Below are 19,522 nucleotides of genomic sequence, written 5' to 3'. Positions count from 1 at the left end.
GGATTCAATTGTTTCAAAAACATTTTCATCTTTGCGACAAAATCCAAAATTTTATAAATCCATGACTTTTTTACCGCCAAAATTATAAGTTTATGACTAACAATTGAGTTTTATTCATGTTCAGTTGGAAATTTTCAACTATGTTTTCGAATCTACTCGAATGTAAAAAGCATATAAAAGAACTTCTTTATTATGTATTTTCACTATGAGGTTAGAACTTAGAAATATAACTCTCGGTAAGCATGTTTTGTGTGTTTCAAAAAAAAAAGAGTGTTTTCAAAAAAAAAGGTAAGCATGTTCTGTTCAACATGCATGATAACAATAATACTTAAAAAAATTTATATTATTGGTCCTCACTCACATTGGTTCAACAAGGCTCTCCTATATTAAACCTGTGTCTCTCCTCATTATCTATACACTTCTCAATAATTATTGTCACCTAAAAACCGAGTTCTATTCTCTTATTGTTTATCCATCATGGGAAAGGTTCCTGCGACGGAGGCGTTCGGATTGGCCGCGAAAGACGAATCCGGAGTTCTCTCGTCTTTCCGTTTCTCAAGAAGGTTCCAGTTTCTTCTTAATAAATTAATTTCTGTAAAAACTAGTATGATCCTAATTAATTTATTATTTGAATAAAAATTAAGTTTTGGTAGAATTAATGTATAGGGAGACAGGAGAGAAGGATGTGAGGTTAAAAGTGTTGTTCTGTGGAATTTGCCACACTGATGTATGTATGGCCAGAAACGAGTGGGGATTTACTACTTACCCTCTCGTCCCCGGGTAAGAAGACACCACTTTCATATTCAAAAGTAATCATCGATTAATATCAGATTTTATTTAAGTATAAACTAGTAAATCTAACAAACCTAATGCTCTTTTTTCTATAAGATCATGAGTATTTTTGTATATTGCACCGGATGAGACATGTAATGATGACACTAAATTGTTTCAGGCATGAGATTGTTGGCGTGGTGACTGAAGTCGGAGCTAAAGTGATTAAATTCAAAGCCGGAGACAAAGTCGGAGTTGGTTATATGCTCAGCTCGTGCCGGTCATGTGACATCTGCACCGATGACCAAGAGAACCACTGTCCAAAAATGATCATGACGTCCGGAGGAAAGTACTACGATGACACCATGACTTATGGTGGTTACTCTGACCACCTGGTTTGTGAAGAGGATTACATCATCCGTATTCCTGAAAATCTCCCGTTAGACGCTGCCGCGCCGCTACTCTGCGCTGGGGTCACGGTTTATTCACCGTTGAAGTCTCACGGACTCGACAAGCCCGGAATCCACATTGGTGTGGTGGGACTAGGCGGTTTAGGTCACGTAGCAGTGAAATTTGCCAAGGCTATGGGTACTAAGGTTACGGTTATTAGTTCGTCAGATGGTAAGAGAGACGAGGCGATTAATCGGCTTGGTGCGGATCTGTTCTTGGTGAGCCGTGACCCGGAAGAGATGAAGGATGCAATGGGGACTATGGATGGTATTATTGATACAGTATCTGCCACTCATCCGCTTCTTCCGCTTCTTGGTTTGCTAAAATATAAGGGAAAATTTATTATGGTTGGTGCACCCGATAAACCACTTGACCTTCCAGCTTTACCGCTCATCTTAGGTAAGAGCCTATATGTTATATTTAATCATTATCTCACATGATTACTTTTTCAGACAGGCACACATGGACATATATGTTTTCATGACGAACTACTGAATTATATAGCCAGTCTATAATTGATTTATGTGTATATGTATAGGGAAGAAGATGGTGGTGGGAAGTATGACAGGAGGGATAAAAGAGTCTCAAGAGATGGTTGATTTTGCCGGTAAACACAACATAACTGCAGATATTGAGCTTATCTCTGCGGATTATGTCAACATGGCTATGGAACGGCTAGAAAAGGGGGATGTTAGATACCGTTTTGTGATTGATGTTGCCAACACAATGAAGCCTACTCCTTAGTTACAAAGCTTAAAAACTTAATTAATTTCCTGAAAACGTCTTTTTCTTGTTTATTTTGTCGGAATAAGTTCCGAGTTGTTTGTTGAAGGCTTAGTCTGTATCACTACTGTATTTTTCAACTGAATCAACTTGAATATTATCATGTGCTAGCTATATTAATAAGATTTTTTGGGGGAGTTAAATTCTAATTGTAAGTTTTGGCTGGAAAAAATATTAATTTGGGGTACTATTAAAGTGCATGTATCTAAACAGTGTAAACACGTTTTAGTTAGGAGTATGCTGTGTGGACGAAACTATTTGGGAGCAAAGCAAATACGATTGGAAGACATAGCTCAACGATATGATATTAGACCACAAGGCCGTATCTCAGATTTCGGGGGCTTTAAACATTATTTTATAAAGTTTATTAAAAAAATATAGTAATTTGCGAGTTTATTCTTATATAAAAACTTCAAAAAATTTCAGGAGTCGAGCCCAATGTTTCATCGGATTGTGTCCAGATCCAGCCATTATACCTTCTCTAACCCACCCCTATTTCTATTTCTATATTTTTCTCTAAAATAGGAAAATTCTATTATAGAGTTGAATATACTCCAATGTATGCATTTATAATAGAGTTCTTCTATTTATAGGGAAAAATATAGAGATATGATATTTCTACCTCTAAATATAGAGGCAAAAAGTAATTTTCTTCTATATTTCCCTCTAAAATAGAGGAACTCTATTATAGAGGCATATATTAGAGAATTTTCGACTCTATAATAGAGATCTCTGTTTTAGAGAAAAATATAGAAGTGTACATTGGATATCCTTGTAAAACACGAAAACCAGCACACAGTACAGAACAACGGATACAATCATATAGCTTTGAAGTGATTAATGAGTTTTGTTTTTGAAATTTATTCGATTTAATTATAAAATGGGAAAATAGGCCGTCCTTAACGCTCCCAGTTGCTCTGGCGTACAGACTTGTCGGTGTTAGAAGACGAGAACCACGTGAGAGTGGGAAAAGAATGATTAACGTAGTATGTGGTATAACGAGGTCCATAATCTTGTATGGATTTTTAATTAAGCTCTGAGTAAAATTAGATAGACTCGAAGTCTTGAAGAACCACATATTAATGGTTATTGGGAATAAGCACAATTTTGAACACCTTCAGTAGAAACTAGAAAGGTCCTTATCCGTAAAATAAATATAATAACTTATTTTCAAGGAAACTAAACAATACTCCCTCTTTTTTTAATAAGTGTCACTTTGATATTTTTCACACCGAAAGTGGCGAAAATATATGTAAGTTGTTGTTAATTATTCATCTCTCACCAATATTATTTGAGATAAATAAAATTATTTATAAAATCAATGTAATTTTCAATTAATTTTCAGCTCAAAGTAAATATAATTTGCATTGAAATTGTAAAGTGATATTTTTTGTAACAAGAAAAAAATGTTAAAATGATACTTATTATGAAATAGAAAGAGTACTTTTTTAAAAGTACTATGGTGCAAGGCCGTCTTTTAGCACGTGCAAATGAAGCGGTTGAAGAGGATCCAAAATTTTAGAGGGTCCATCATTTTTTTTTTTTAGTAATAGCTATAAATTTAGAATCATATATTTATAAAAAGTCAGAATAACTATATTTGAGTTTAATCTTCGTATTTATAATCAATAAATATAAATTATAACTTCTTTATTTTGTTTATATAACCAACTAAAAATGTAATAAATTAGGAAGTAATTAGTATTTATATCAATTATACATATTGGAAAGTAAGAAATAGTTGTTGATGTGTGTTTGAATATTAAATGGTAGTATAGAAAGTTAGTATTCTAATTTGATTATGTTTAGGAAACAATTATCAATTAGTGATTATAAATAGGGAGAACAGGATATATTTTTTTCACCGTTTTTAAGTAAAAAATAGCAAACACAAAGAAAGAAAAAAATAGCCTACAACTTCTGTCGATAAGCAAAAAAAAGTACATTGCCTAATCAAAAAGTATATAGCTTTTTGTCTAACTATTATCCAGATTTTGTTGTTCTATCATATTTATAGATTATAATTTATGATTGTGGATAATAAACGTAAAAAATAACTGAAAAGCTAAAAAAGTGGCTAGAAGAATGATCAAATTTGATTATTTGATCGATGTTTACATTGAAAAATGCCAAATGATCAAGTTCAATGATTTGATCAATGATTTTGTATTAAAAACTAGAAAATGGTGTTATTTAGATATAAAATAATTAAATTGATGTATTTATTTTATATTATAATGATATTTTGTAAAAAAATCTAAATTATTTCAGTTTATTAAAAAGTGTCTTCTGTTTTTTGAACAGAGTCTGTATAAAGTTTGTGAGGGCCCTGCTACGGCATCTCGTCTGAAAGCTGTCACTGAGAATTTAAAATGTATAGTATTTTCTCTTTTTCGTTCAAAACATGTTTAATACTTTTAGCTACTTACATATTCTTTAGATCTTATACGACGGGTAACATAAAAAAAAATCATACGTTTTATTAGTTGAAGAAACGACATATTTGTGTCGCTACTAGCCAAAACTTGGCGATTGATATGGTTGTAGTAATAAACCCATATACTTTCTTGTGCTAGATTTTTTGAGACTTGTGTCTAGCTAGTGGATAAAGTGGGGAACGACATTGAAAATATATTTAACTGTGAATAGATGGTAATGGGAAGCATGATAGGAGAGATTAAGGAGACTCAAGAGATGGTAGGTATGGCGGGGAAACACAATAACACGACGTTAGGTACCGATTCGTGATTGATGTTGCCAACACATTGAAGCCTTCATCCTTAAGAATTGAAGTTCCCCAATGCTTGTCTTTTTCTTCTTGCAATAAGTTGTCAACGGCCAACCTTGGTTCGAACTTCGCTGGCCACACGGATATGGGCTATTGCTTTCGGTTCATTTAAATGCCGAGGAGAGGGTCTATCCGTGGCCTGTACTTCCACCCGGAGATTAGGTCTGTGTCTTTAATAGATCCGGGTTTAACTCTTTTTATTTTCAAAAAAAAAATAAGTTGTCAACCTGAAAATAAATAAATTATTACACATACAAGACAAAACAAAATAAGTGAAAAGTCAAACAGGATAATAAATGAAGTGTACGACTTGTGTATCGTTTGCTTTCAACAAGAGAGGAGACAGTGAAGTTCGAGTTTGTTCCCAATGCGAAGCACTCCACTCCTTGATATGGCTTCTCTTTCTTTACCTCGTACCTTTTACCTCACTTCTCTCTCTCTCTTCCCTAGATCGACCTTATCTTGTCTTTCATAGTATACTACTATTTTCACAAGCATAAGTGATAAATACAAACGATTCAACCTCCTTCAAGGTAAACTTTCCTCGACGGAGTGAGTTATCCCACATTGAACAATGTATATATGTAACCATATATTCATGTTATGTGTAAATTCTTAGAATGATGTTATATGGTGAATTTATCATTGGAAGATCAGCCTCAATATCTCTTTGACAAATAGATCCACATAACAAATTTAATCGTGATAGATAAGTTAACCAATGAGGTGGATAGAAGTAACTTCACAATTATCTAATTATGCATGCTTTGTTGAAAGAAAAAGGACAAATGTGATCGTGTGGCAAACAAGTGAACGGTGACACATATGAATTGAGAGGTCCTTGCTGTTAAACCGCTATCACCGCTTATGTCTACGATTTAAAACTATGTATTTTTAATTAATAATAACGAATGTTATTCGTATTTGAATAGTATACCCATTCAGAAGAAACCATCACTTATGTAATTTTACTTATTTACGTGAACTTGGTTATACACTTGTAAGTTGTAACCATTTTATATAGACTATACACTTGGTTTTTACATGTTTGTATTGGAAACTTAAGAAAAAAGAATATTAAAATATACATACAATGTAAGAGATATGCATGTCACAACACTTGTATATACATCTGTTTATGTATATATAGACATATGAACATTCATGAAAATCACAAGAGCCAGTCTCTCACTCTTGCCCCCATATTGCACCATCTCTCCTTAAGAATTCATGATGACTTCGTCCCATCAGAGCCACACCACCAGCTTCAACCCCCGGAGGATCAAGACTAAGGCGAAGCCACCACATCAGATCAGTCACATGAGACCGTCTCCGGCGGCTCAGCCGGTACTTAAATGTCCGAGGTGTGATTCCGTCAACACCAAGTTCTGTTACTACAACAACTACAGCTTATCTCAGCCACGCCACTACTGCAAAAACTGTCGCCGTTACTGGACACGTGGCGGAACCCTACGTAACGTCCCCATCGGTGGCTCAACCAGAAACAAGAACAAGCCTTCTAGCCTCCAAGTCATCTCTTCTCCACCTCCGATTGTAGCACCATTGTCGTCTCACGAGCTCGTTGATGGGTTTCGTATGAACAGAGCGATGATAGACCCTTCTTCGACGGCGTTTCCAGGTGGATTCTCCGGCTACATGTTTTCGTTGGATCCTAACTACAATCTTGCATCTTCTTCTATCGAGTCTTTGAGTTCTTTAAACCAAGATTTGCACCAGAAGCTTCAGCAACAGAGACTCTTCACTTCCATGTTTCAACAAGATTCTCCACCGGTTATGTTTCATAACGTTGAGCTACTTCCTCCTTCGACAGCGACAACGGAGTGGGCTTTCGATAGATCAGCCATTGGGGAAGCAACAAGTGGCAGTAATGAAAACAATGGTGAACGTGAGGGTAATTTAGGAAGTTGGTACTATAATCCTAATAATTCTATGCCCTAGTTCATTCTTTTAATTCTCAATGTCATTACCATTATTAGTCTCTAATGTTGTAGCTAGCTTGCAGAAGCTATGGATGAAACAAATTCATCAGTATTAAGTTTCCCCTCTTGTAGTAAATTTTTACATAATAATTTGGTTGAAAACTGATAATATTCATCTCTGCATGTAACCGCTTAAACATGACAGCATATAAATATATTATTTATAAATTTTTATATAATATTTACATATAATAAGATGAAGAAGCAAGAGGAACGTGAAGTAGAAGAGGACTAGTTCAGCTTTAGGCAGAGAAGCGAGAAACTCATGAACTCTCTTATGTATATACGTAAGACATTCTCATGGATCATACATCCATCATAATTGAGCATTTGATCATGGCCGGGAACCTTTACCTTCAGCAATTTCATTATCTTAGCAATATCATCATTCCATCTTTCTATTATCAACAAAAATGTTAAACATTTCAACCAAAAAAAAAAAAAACGTCACTATCTTCAAACTCCATCTCTAAAAAACTATCTAATACGTTCTCCGTTTTTAATGGATGAAGCTTTAGAGGTAGACACATATATTAAAACATTTAATTTTTACATTTTCTAAAAAATACATCATTAACTATTAATCTAACCATATATAATCTGACCAGTAGTAAAATATATTATTATATTATATCATTGGTCAAATAACAAATTAATAAAATATTGAAAATTAAAAATTGAAAACATTATCTAATTGAACATAAAAAATCTTTAAAATGTTAAGTATTTAGGAGGGAGTATCTCTTCAGGAATCTTTATTAAGTTCACTCTACTCTTACAATCACTTTGAATAGCTCCACGTATAAGAGCATCACCAACCCAACCTCAAATCCTCAAATTTTGAGGTTTTTATCATTCTAACCCAACATAAAATTTTCAAATTCCGAAGTTTAAAATAAATTAAATACACCAAAATAAAATAAAATATAATAAATATTACATACTATTAAAATAAATTCACACAAATAGAAGTATACATTAAGTAAAGGTCACACAAAATAAAATACTTTAAACAAACTTAAGATGAATTAAAACATATCTTACAAGTGGTACCAAAATATCAGAATTTATCGGCTAACCGGTATGGGTGTTTTTTTATTATATATGTAACATATTTTATTATATAATATTGTAATGTTGTGTGTTGTATAATATATTAAAAGTATGTTTTATACTCCCTCCGTTCCTTAAAATTACATATTCTAGAGAAAAATTTTGTTTCAAAAAGATCCATCTTTTATATTTTCAATGCATATTTTATCAACTAATTGCACTAGTTAAATTTTTATTGGCTTAAAATTATGGAAAAAAGATAAACACAAAAACTATGCAAATTTAATGTGTTTTATTAATATGTGTAAAAAATCTAGAATATATAACTTTAAGAAACAGATGAAATATGTATTAGTGAAGTTTTATCATTATTAGTAACTTTTGCTAATATTAATAAAGTTTTAAGAATTTTTTTTGAGGTTTCATAGGTGGAGTAATCAACCTTCAAATTTTCTTTTGAGTCGGAGATCCTCTGAGCACACCCGGTTTAACCGGCAGCAGTTTAACAAGGCCGAGAGTGAAGGCCTTTATTGGGCCTGGACCTTTAATGTAATGGGCTTATTACAGATATCCCCGTCGAACGTCATCTTCTCCGCGACTTCACCGGAGAAGACAACAACAATGCATTGCGGATGTGCTTTCGCTACACCAGCTCTCTCTCCACGTCTTCCACTCGAAATCAAAACCTCAGTTCCGAAGCTTCGAGCTTCGTCACCCCGAACCCATACTCAGATAAACCATTCCAATGATCTCACAGAGAAATCTCCGGCGACGAGGGTTTCGTTACCCTCTCACGTGAACTCCATCGCCAGCACATCAAACCCTTTTGTCAAACACTGCTTGAAGCTCCGCCAAAGCGCCTCTTACCGCCACGCCCACGGCTCTGTTCTCGTCGTCGGAGCTATCCCAATCAGGTGAGTAAAGTAATCACCTTTTATGCTTCATTTGATTTAAAGGAGGTATAAGTTTAAGACATTGCTTACAGGGAAGTATGTATGTTCCAAACGAACAAGCAAGGAGTCGCCACTGAGATTGAGTGTCTTCTTCTCCACGAGGAAGCTCAGGTTCCACAAGGGTTAGAGAGTCTAAGTATACGCATCGTTCGAGTTAGTTCTTTGGTGATGAAGAAACTCTCTGGAGTGCAGTCTACTGAGTCTGTTGAAGCCGTTGCCTTGATGAGAATCCCTAGCAGCTTCATTGATCTTGAAGATGATAAAGACATTTTAAAAGATTGTAAGAAATGGTTCCCTTCTGCTCACAGAGTTCTTGTTCTTGACAGCATACAGGTTAGCTAGCTTCCTTATTAGATTGTTCTTTACCTTTAGTGTAATGATCATTAGTTGAACCAACGGGGTTGGGCTAGAGGTATTTGAGGGCAAAACCCAATACGGGTAAACTCGCAGTTCGATTCCCGGTGAGGATTAAAAAATATCGGCATTGCCAGGATCAACAGAATAGTCGGTTGGTTCGCCGGACACCGTGGTTAATTCAAAAAAAAATGATCATTTGTTGTTGCAGGATCCGGGGAACCTTGGCACGTTAATCAGATCAGCTATGGCTTTTAATTGGGTATAAATAATTAATTCAAATACCAAATTGCTATTTATATGAATCTCTAATGAGAATCATAGTTTATGTCTTGTTAATGTTTTGAATAGGATGGAGCATTTCTGCTTCCGGGTTGTTGTGATCCGTTTAACGACAAAGCTCTGCGAGCAAGCCGTGGTGCTTCCTTTCAACTCCCATTAGTTTCTGGAAACTGGAACCATCTTAAGCTTCTACAGCGTGAGTTTCAGATGAGGCTATTGGCTGGTCATCCAGCAAGTACTACTACAGAGAAACCAGTCTCCAAACTTTGCTTAGAGTTTGCTCAGTCTTTAGCAGAGAAGCCTTTATGCTTGATCTTAGGCAGTGAAGGGCACGGTTTGTCTGAGCAATCACGACAAGTGTGTGAGCTCGTGAGCATTCCCATGGAAGGGGAATTTGAATCTCTTAATGTCTCTGTTGCTGGTGGTATTTTCTTGTTTATGCTTCAATAAAATATAAACTTGAACACTTATAAATCTCATGATGCTATAATAAACCATAACAATTTCATAATTTAGAAAAAAATAGAATATCATAATAAGTAAATCTCAAAAAAAAAAAAAAACATGATCTATACAATCTCCTAAACATTCTGTAAAAAAATAAAAATAAAAATTCTTGTATAAACCGTAACAATTTCATTATTTAGAAAGAAAATAAAAATGAATATCAAAATCAGTTATTTTATAATTAAAAAAAACCTGATCTATACAAACTATAATCTCCTAACAATTCTGTAAAAAATAAATAAATAAAACCAAATATGAACTAGTGTGAAGCTAAGCTCTAGAAGGCGCTTCAAGACGAATGTAGTCATACATAAGACCTTCAAACGGTCCGGTCGCTTTAGCTTGACTTAGATAAATCGTGTTGGTCCCGGTTCTTAGTAACCTTCCAGGAACATTGACGCTGTAAAGCCTATAGACTCCGTGGATTCCATGTCTTGCTATAGCATTATCTCTTCCGATGTTACCCGTTGAGAATAATGGCCTCGAGTACTCGTTGTTGAACCGTACTTGTAAGTTAGCTCGTGCAGCCGAGGCTAAAGCTAGTTGCAATGTGTAGCTACCTCGCCGGTTCACATATGGAAGTTGAAACACGATCTGCCATGTCGTTGGTACATAGGTTGACTTATCTATGTTCCTGCAGAAAAAGAATCGAATTAAAATGTTAAAAGACTTGATTAGAAAACATTTTTTGATTAAATATAATATATTTACCTTGTGACATGAGCGTAGAACCAATTTTGACTATAGTTACTAACTCCAATTGTGTAGACAAGGTCATGATTTGGATATAACTCTGTGTATCGTTGCCATAACCCATACTGCCTAAACCTGTGGAACAAACAGAAAAACAGGAATCATTAGTACCAAAACCGGTTTTGGAACAGAGTGAACCGGGATCATGAGGATTGAAGGCTTACTTGTCAGTGTGGTTTAGGTATAAGGGGTTCATTGTATCCTTGTATGGTTCCGGTACAAAGTATTCTCGAGCGGTTCGATCCGGTACACCAATCTCCCACAACGTTGGACCATTCCTAGGAGGCTTAAACACAACTCTATCGAGACTAATCTCTGAACCGGCCGCTACGTTAACACGGTTTTGGTATTGAAAGTCTCCGATAAAACCGGGAACCCATCCGTACAGATTGTAAGTTCCCGGTCTAACGTTATCAATTGTGAAATAGCCGGTTTCGTTCGTCTGTGTCCAAAATTGATATCCCTGGAAAAGAAATAAAAATCAACGTATCAATACATGTAATTTAACAAGTCAAATCAAATTTACAGAAGAGACATCAAAGAGCAATGATGGTATGTATACCTTAGTATTTGTCTGCCATGAACCAGCTTCTCCCGGCGGTGCTAAACCGATGTATGCAGATTGTGCCGGGGTCAAGAATCTGAAAACGTTTACCAAAATAGAAATATTAGTAAAAGGTCAAAGTAAATAACTGTTCAAAATAATATACCTGTCGTTGACTAAGAGCCGACCGGTAACAGTTCCTCTTTCTTGACGAGAAGGAAAGTCAGAGGATGCTACAAAATCATACGGCCAGGCTTCAACTTCGTCTTCGGTCTGAAGATCAATACAACGAAAATAACGTCCCTTTCTTTTATATGCTACGTAAATAAAATTTTAAAATATGTAAAAACAATATCTTATAACAAAACTTAGTAACCTGTCGTTTAGCATCTTCCCATAATGAATGTCGAGGATTGTTGCCGGTAGAATCAGAGTTTAAGTAAATGAAAACAGGTCCGAAGACCTTTTTCCACGCTTCACCAGTTTTGTACGTTGTCACCATGTCCCGACCAACATAATGCCCGCTTATAAAGCTCTGCATTATTAGATTAATTAATTAATTTTAAAAACTATAATGTGTTTTCCTAATTAGTTTTGAAATCTTAAGAGTAACTGGATCAGTTCTTACGGTGATGGCCGTGGGACCGACGTGCGACGTGAGCTCCTGCTTGCTAGGTCCACCCGAGCGGTATTCGCCGCTCGGTGAGATGAGCCAGAAACCGACATGGGACTTGGTCGAGATCCAACCATGCACCTTGTTGTCCTTGACCTCACATGAGTACTGGTATTTATCATCCACCTATAATACCATTCGATTTAAACATTCAAATATTAGAGATTTTGTATAGAATAATATTTTCGATTAGCAATCCGAATGTGCTAAACCATATATACAAACACTTTTTATATTTAGATTTCTATTCCGTATCCATCCAATACTACATATAAACTAAAATTCCGTATTTTATAATTACCTGGTTTTTGAACTTTAGGTCAGCAGGATTAGTCAATTGTACAGCCTCTTTGTAAGCAAGACCCTTGGCATGGCCACGGTGGATGTCACGGTCATTGTCGGTTGGCATTTGTCTTTGCCGGTCATCTGCCACCACCATGTAACGGAATCTACAAGTATATATATTCACACCAAATATAAATAAAATTATGCATATTAAACGAATAGCATGAACATCGTCGATTTTTCTTATAATGAAACGCGTATTAAATACCTATCAGTGTTGAGTTTGAATACTAATCGAACTTGACCCATCTCGACTTCTGGCCATTCGGAAAGTCTCTCGAAGACTCCGTATGCGTAGATTCCTGACGTATTTGTTCGTATAATATACCTTTTATCTATATTTAGTGGAATATGTTTAGAACCACCATTCCATTTTCTTGAGAATGAAATCTCCACTTGTTCTTCGTTTTGAGTTATAATTCTAAAGTTGGTTCCTTCAATTCTGATAAACAATGAAAAACAGAGTTAATAAATTATGAAGATTAAAAATTCTTTTTGAAAACAAAACAAATTGTCAAACCGAGCAAAAGTGATTACACGCTCTGTGAACATGTGTTACAGTGTTAGTTTTATTAAATACTTGTTCAACTAACAATTTCAGACAAAGTTTTAAAGTAAGTATTTAATTACCCATCCAAGCCCCGAATGTTTTCTCCTTGCCATGTAATGTCCCAGTACCTAACATTACACAAGGATTAATTAAGCAGGGTTATTTTTATGTACTTAAATCAATATAAGTTTATGGAATACTAAATACTTACCCTCGAGTTCGGACATGTGGATTAAGAACATTATCGATTCCTTTGTATTTGATGCTAGTTATAAGTCCTTGAGGACTAGAGAAACTGACTCTGATAATCCCATTGTCCACTATCACCTGAAAAAGGTTATATAATTTCTTTAACATATATATATATCTGCATGACCTTATAATCATTGATCAAAAGACATGTTGTATATACCTCTCTAGCTCCATGTCTGTTTCTTATCTGCTGCACTGTTGGAGCTCTTGCACTTATTCCATCTAAGTTCCTGTAAAAGTTCAGTAATCACAATTAAATAACGTCAATGCATTGAATTGAAAACGCTCGGTGCACTTGCATACAATTAATGGAGGTAATTATGACAGATGATAGAGATTAGAATTTTTTTTTCTAATGTTAGACACAAAACAAATAATTGCATAAGCTTCAAAGACTTTTTGGTTAATCCAATTTATTATTTCAAAATCTAGAATCTGTAAACTCATACGAAAATCACAATTGCTGACATAAAACAAAACTAAATATGCATGAGATTTGAGAAACATGTGAACTTTTTTCACTTGCATAGATGTTGATATATGCGATGAATGTGTATGTTTGACCGTAACGTAAAATATCATGAAGATAAATATAAACTGACCTTGTTGGCTGAGAAAAAGCGATTGGAAGAAGAAGCAACAGAAGGAAACAGATCATCGACGAAGAAGCTATCTTCTGCAAAATCATATTTTCTTTACCAAATCTCAAAATCAAGTATAATGTTAGAATAAGATATCTGCGGAGACATACGTATTTATATATGCGTGTGGTTTAATTTGTTGTTAAGCAAAGTCCAAGACTAAAAGGGAATAGGTATACCAAAACCTAACTAGGAGTTACTTTGACTGCTGACATTGGAGTTCTAATAGGACTCGGTTTCATAGAAGAATATTTGAGTTTCTTGACCCTCTTTTTTTTTTTTATTATGTTGGGCTCCTGATTTCCCAACAATTTCCTTTTCTCATAATAGATATTTTAAGATCTACAATAATTTTTTTTATCGGTTTCTGATATCTTTGGAGTTTTATTGTGAAAATTTGTATAATCACAGTGAACAAGTTGTAACGTTGGATTTGATTGCGTGGTGTAAATTTTGTGGTGACAAAGCTACCTGAAAATGTATTTTATATTTAGCACGCACTTTTGTTTAGTGAATAATTGTTACTTTCATGATAATATTTATACGTACACATGGAAAAAAAAAAAATGAGCCTTGTGGTCCAGTGGCAGTGGACGGGCCTTGGATGCAAACACATTCCGGGTTAGATCTTCCTGCTGCGGAAACTAAGTCACATTGTTCTGCTCACCACGGCTGCGGATACGTCCGTATGGAAACCTGGGAAAAAGTCTGTCGTGGGCTGCATCTCCCATCTAGGGGTTAGGTCTGTGTCTTTAATAGACTCGGGTTTAACCCTTTCCTTTCTTCAAAAAATGAAAATGCTATTAATATAAAATACATTATTTTGACTAAATTTTTATAATACACATGAGAATGCTAAATATTATCATGAAAGTAACAATTATCACTAAATAAAAGTGAAAATTTATTAAGTATTTAATAATAATTTAAAATATAAGTTAAACCTGATTTCCTTTTCTCCTCCATCAAAATTTAATTTATTAATTTTGACCTTACGTCAACCATCATTAACAAGGAATTTTCTTTGTTAATTAGAATTTAAAATTTTCTGGTTTGGTTCAGATGGACGGTTGAGATGCAGTCTAACGTTAGACGGAGGAGTGTTAAAACGAAACGGGGCCTAGTTTGCCGATCAAATCATGACCCTCTAAATGTATAGATCCGTTGAAATTTGGTGACTCTCTTGGTTCTCAGTTCTCAAGGTATTTGGTTTGCTTTGAAGCTCAGTTTGAAATCTTTTAATAATCGACGTGCTTTTATCGGCTTTAGTCTTCATTTCCAACCTCCTGTTCAGAGGCTTTAAGTCTTGATTCTCATCTCTGCATCCTTCCCCTGTATCTTTTCAAAGATGAATGAAAACTCAATCTCCTCCACCATAATCAGCAGCTGAGGGTCAATAAGAATCTCGTATCTCTCGCTTTCTCAAAACTAATTGTAATTGTTTACATTGGGAGATCTAGAAGATGACTTAATCTAATGCTCAATATTAGGATATGCATTAATATATTAGGATAGAAAATTTATTATTATCTATTATATACTATTTCATATTAGTTTAGGAAATTATTTGATTTATTCTTTATATAAACTATGCATCTTGTAACATTATTTTCATGAGAGTCTAATAATATTATTCCTAAACACTTTTGTGTGATTTACTCTCATCAATTTATCGGTTTCTAACTTAATTTTCTTCTTTCAGTTTGAGTTCTTATCGGAAGTTGAAAAAGCTCATTTGAAGATATTGTAATCCTCCGAGATTCACATCTTCCTCGGTAAAATAAATGGTAACACTTTTGAACCGGAATTTGTTTTTTTTATAAAAAATATTCCTCTTACTTATTTTTAAAAACATAACATAAAACGTTTTCACAAAAATCTGAACTAGTGATTGCTTTTTAAAAATGTTTCCATTATTGATTTTTTCAAACTTTTTTATAAAAGGGGGATAGATTCTATATATGGTTTGATCGATTATGGAGGAAACATGCGTAAAATTCGCGACAACGAATAGAATATGATATCGTGTCGTTAAGATTGTTAGAGATACTCTGCTTCATTTGTTTTAACACTTATGATTACTGCGTTCCTCCTAATCAAACTTTTATATAAAAACAAGGGAAAATTGTTTTTTTAGAGAAAAAAAATGATAACTATATCTCTTTATACTAATCTCATATATTTTATGCCCTATTAGGCTAATTATTTTCAAAATGGCAATAATACCCTTAAAATTGTAATTTTTAAATATAATAAATAATGGGTTCGATCAAGCGGGATCGATCGATCCGAAATTACAAGGTCGAACGGATCGATCGATCATGATCATTATGCAGAACAAAAAAACGCGGAGCATATACTGATCGACCTGGTCCATTTCACTCGATCGGCAAATGTCAATTTCATACAGATCGACCGATCTCGAATTATAGACCGATCGATCTCGTGCCCAGGTTCCAAATCGATTTCATGGTTTTCTTCGGTTACATCCGGTTTGATTCCCACTTGATTTGAACCGACCAAACACGATTTCAACTCTTTAAACTCGATTTCTTTGGGACGAAACCCATAATTTCTCATCTCCTTCACGAACAAAGGGGAAGAAAATCAAAGTCTCAAGTTCATAAACCCTAACTCATTCAATTTCACACTGATTTGGTAGAAATCATGTGAAATATTTGTGAAATTTTTGTGAACAATCAATGGAATATAGAAGACGGCGTGAGAAGAAGTTTAACACGTTTTTTTTTGTTTTTTTTTAAATCGATTTTTTCAAAAATATGAAAGTGAATATTCCCAAATATTTTGTTTCCATATTTTTATGAACTGATTTTTTTATCTGTAGAATACAGCTAATCTGTAGAAATCAGTTTCTACAGGTTCTTAGAATTATAGTAATGTGTAGATTTTGATTTCTACATGTTTTAGATTTACAGTAAATCTGTAGAAGCCGGTTTTTACGTGTTTTAGATCTCAAAACACTCCAAGTATTCAACCAAATTCTTCAAAAACTCTAGCTGGTAACATAAACTCTCAAATAAAATACACAAATAAATTACAATCATTAGTCTCCCTAACTCAAGATGTACGCAGATATTTCGTTTTCTACTTCGTAGAATGTCATTTATACTTTATTTAGAACATAATCTGAAAATTATTATTTAAACATTTTTAGAACTGAAAAAAATACCAATAAGTTCATATAGTTATTTTATCAATAGTTACTATTTTTCCAATTTTTTTACTATTTTTCCAAATTTTTTTGTTTGTAAAACTATTTATTAAAATATTAAAAGGTATTATAGGCAAAAATGACACAAAATATATATTAGTCTAAAAAGACATAGTTATCATTTTTTTGCTTAAAAAAAAATAATTTTCCCTTAAACAATTCCCCTTTCTTATTTTTAAAAACTTAAGATAAACATAATTAATTTTTTCAAACTTTTTAATAGAAGGGGAGAGATTCTATATACGGTTTGATCGATTATTGAGGAAACATATGTAAAATTTGTGACAACAAATAGAATATGATATCCTGTTGTTAAGATCGTTAGAAATACTCTGTTTCACTAGATTAAGACCCGCGCCTTGCGCGGGATAAACATTATATATAAAAATTATTTAATGTATTAAAAGTCAGTAACTATTAAATATATAATTAAATTGGTGCGAACATATAAATCAATTTTATTAATCTAAAAATATATTTTTTAATATTTGATAGGATATGTAATTAAATTTAAATGATACTAACATACATAGTATATTTTAGTATATTTTTAATATTAATGTCTATTAAATGATGATTTCTACTCATATAGTTTTTTTTATCATTTGTATCTTTTATAGAAAAAAAATTAAATTGCTGATGACAAAATTTTCATTGTGGGATTAATAGTTTTAATAGTTTATAATTTTTTAAAAAAAAATAAGTTGTCAATGTTCGTTCAAAACTTTTACCAAAAAATTGTTCAAAGTAAATTTTGAAACTAAAAGATTTATGTATTTTATATGGTTTATAGTTTAATTTAAAACGATATATATATATATATTAATCTTAATAATTAATTAAATTATACTTTTTACTTATATAATTTTGTAATCATTTGAATGTGAGACTTTTAACAGTTTTAGTAATTTATAGTAGTTTTTAAAAATTCAAAATATAACATATATTAATTATATGGTTATTGTGGTTGTTTAATTTATTTAATAGTTTAATATTAAACAAATATTATAGAAGATACAATATTTTTTATCAAATCTTTATTATTCAAAATCATTAATTGTCATATATACTTTAGCCATATTAGGCAATTCCGTAAATTCTATTTAAGGAAATAATAAAGTACATTAATAATGAATTTATTGTTAGTATAATAAAAAGTTTATTATATAATTAGATGGACCAACATATTTCTCTAATGATTCTAAGAATCATCCTAGTGATGACACGTGGCTACAAAAAAAAGTTGTAATGTTTCTCAAATAATATATAGGGGATTTGTCTCGACACTTACTATTACTATGTTCCTCCTAATAAATCAAACTCTTATATAAAAAATCCCCTTTCTTATTAAAAAAAAAAACATAAGATAAAACGTTTTCACAAAGATTTGATTCCACTACAACATTTTCAAGATTTTAAAGGGAAAGAAAAATTAAATAAAATTTGATCGATGATGAGAAAACATACATAAAATTTGTGACAACAAATAGAACATAATATTTTGTCATTAAGATTGTTAGAAATAAGTATGTTTCATTTGTCTTAACACTTATGATCATTATGTTTCTTCTAATCAGTCTAGCTATTATAAAAAGAATTCATCTTTCTTATTTTAGAAAACACAACGTCTTTATTTGCTTGTTTGATTGTTTCCTTTTTTTTCTTGTTTATTTTGAGTCTGTTTGCTTGCATTTTTGAGTGTTTGATTTTGTCATCATGTCCTTTTTTATGTGAGCTTAGAACAACTTGCCGACAAAAAAAGAGAGAGAAGAAGCTTAGAACAACTAAGTAAACACTTAAAAGTACAAGTATTAACAAAAATCCACCACACCTCAAGTCTCTCTCTCTCTAACATCTCTCTCTCTAAAAACCTCCACAACGCGTTTCGACTTCCGTTCTCCGGGCCGGCTCTCACCGGTGCCGGAGCCACCTCCTTCCTCCCTTCCTGCTTTTCTCTTTGCCATTCTCCTCACCTCATTCATCCTCTTCGATATGCAACCTGTTACTGAACCTTCTGATGTTTCACCGGAAACCTTCAAGGCGGAGGTGACTTCTACCGGCGGTTTGGAGGAGCGGCGAGTCTAGGATCTGGTGGTTGCGAAAAAGGTCGGTTTTTAGGGTGAAGTGTGACATCAAATCTGATTTTCTTGTTTTGTAGATCTCCGGCGATCCTTTCACGGCGGCGGCGCGTTGCTCAGTGGGAACCCTTCTCCGGCTTGGTCTCTACCCTCTGGTGTGACGGTGTCCCAAACGGAAGAGCGGTGAGTTGGCAGTGAAAAATGCTCTTGACCTCTGGTTCACGGAGTACGACACGTCGCAGAGGCCTCATTCCGCCGGACTTGTCAACCGTTGGGATGATCTCTGTTACAGGTACGTGGTGGTACTCTACTTCCCAGCAATGAAGGTGGCTCTCCGACATCTACAATGGTAGAGACCACAACATTGGAAGCCTGATTGCTGTTCCAGCTACGTTTGTTTGCTTGCCGCCGAGCAACACTTTACCAGTACAGACATGCTTCCGTCTTTCAGGCTGTATGAAGTGAGGCGTTTGAACACGGCAATGACGGCCATGTCTAGACTTGCACCGTATG

At 33.8% G+C, this 19,522-nt stretch overlaps 4 protein-coding genes across 4 annotated transcripts; 3 read left to right on the top strand and 1 right to left on the bottom strand.

Moving 5' to 3' along the window:
• The first annotated feature begins 387 nt into the window (after window positions 1-387).
• Window positions 388-2,101, top strand: LOC106344488 (cinnamyl alcohol dehydrogenase 7-like). The gene is made up of 4 exons (XM_013783860.1): window positions 388-563; window positions 667-780; window positions 953-1,620; window positions 1,760-2,101. Exons 1-4 carry the CDS (start codon window positions 478-480, stop codon window positions 1,963-1,965), a joined length of 1,074 nt encoding a protein of 357 aa, XP_013639314.1. The 5' UTR covers window positions 388-477; the 3' UTR covers window positions 1,966-2,101.
• Window positions 2,102-5,971: 3,870 nt separating this feature from the next.
• On the top strand, window positions 5,972-6,891 carry LOC106298049 (dof zinc finger protein DOF4.7). The gene has a single exon (XM_013734155.1). It carries the CDS (start codon window positions 6,023-6,025, stop codon window positions 6,749-6,751), a length of 729 nt encoding a protein of 242 aa, XP_013589609.1. The 5' UTR covers window positions 5,972-6,022; the 3' UTR covers window positions 6,752-6,891.
• Window positions 6,892-8,425: 1,534 nt separating this feature from the next.
• LOC106343544 (uncharacterized tRNA/rRNA methyltransferase slr1673) lies at window positions 8,426-9,946 on the top strand. Its single transcript, XM_013782791.1, has 4 exons — window positions 8,426-8,759; window positions 8,831-9,131; window positions 9,364-9,414; window positions 9,504-9,946. The coding sequence occupies exons 1-4, from the start codon at window positions 8,467-8,469 to the stop codon at window positions 9,882-9,884; spliced, it is 1,026 nt and encodes a 341-aa protein (XP_013638245.1). The 5' UTR covers window positions 8,426-8,466; the 3' UTR covers window positions 9,885-9,946.
• Window positions 9,947-10,211: 265 nt separating this feature from the next.
• LOC106328544 (rhamnogalacturonate lyase) lies at window positions 10,212-18,913 on the bottom strand. The gene is made up of 14 exons (XM_013767011.1): window positions 18,803-18,913; window positions 13,661-13,734; window positions 13,219-13,288; window positions 13,018-13,133; window positions 12,887-12,934; window positions 12,465-12,698; window positions 12,213-12,360; window positions 11,867-12,037; window positions 11,615-11,773; window positions 11,405-11,511; window positions 11,257-11,335; window positions 10,859-11,157; window positions 10,653-10,769; window positions 10,212-10,575 (listed from the first exon to the last, which is right to left on the bottom strand). Exons 1-14 carry the CDS (start codon window positions 18,911-18,913, stop codon window positions 10,212-10,214), a joined length of 2,097 nt encoding a protein of 698 aa, XP_013622465.1.
• Between the last annotated feature and the right edge of the window lie 609 nt (window positions 18,914-19,522).

This window comes from Brassica oleracea, chromosome C1 (assembly GCF_000695525.1).
Source record: "Brassica oleracea var. oleracea cultivar TO1000 chromosome C1, BOL, whole genome shotgun sequence".
In the NCBI taxonomy this organism is placed as follows: Eukaryota; Viridiplantae; Streptophyta; class Magnoliopsida; order Brassicales; family Brassicaceae; genus Brassica; species Brassica oleracea.
This window is presented reverse-complemented; position numbering and strand designations above follow the sequence as displayed.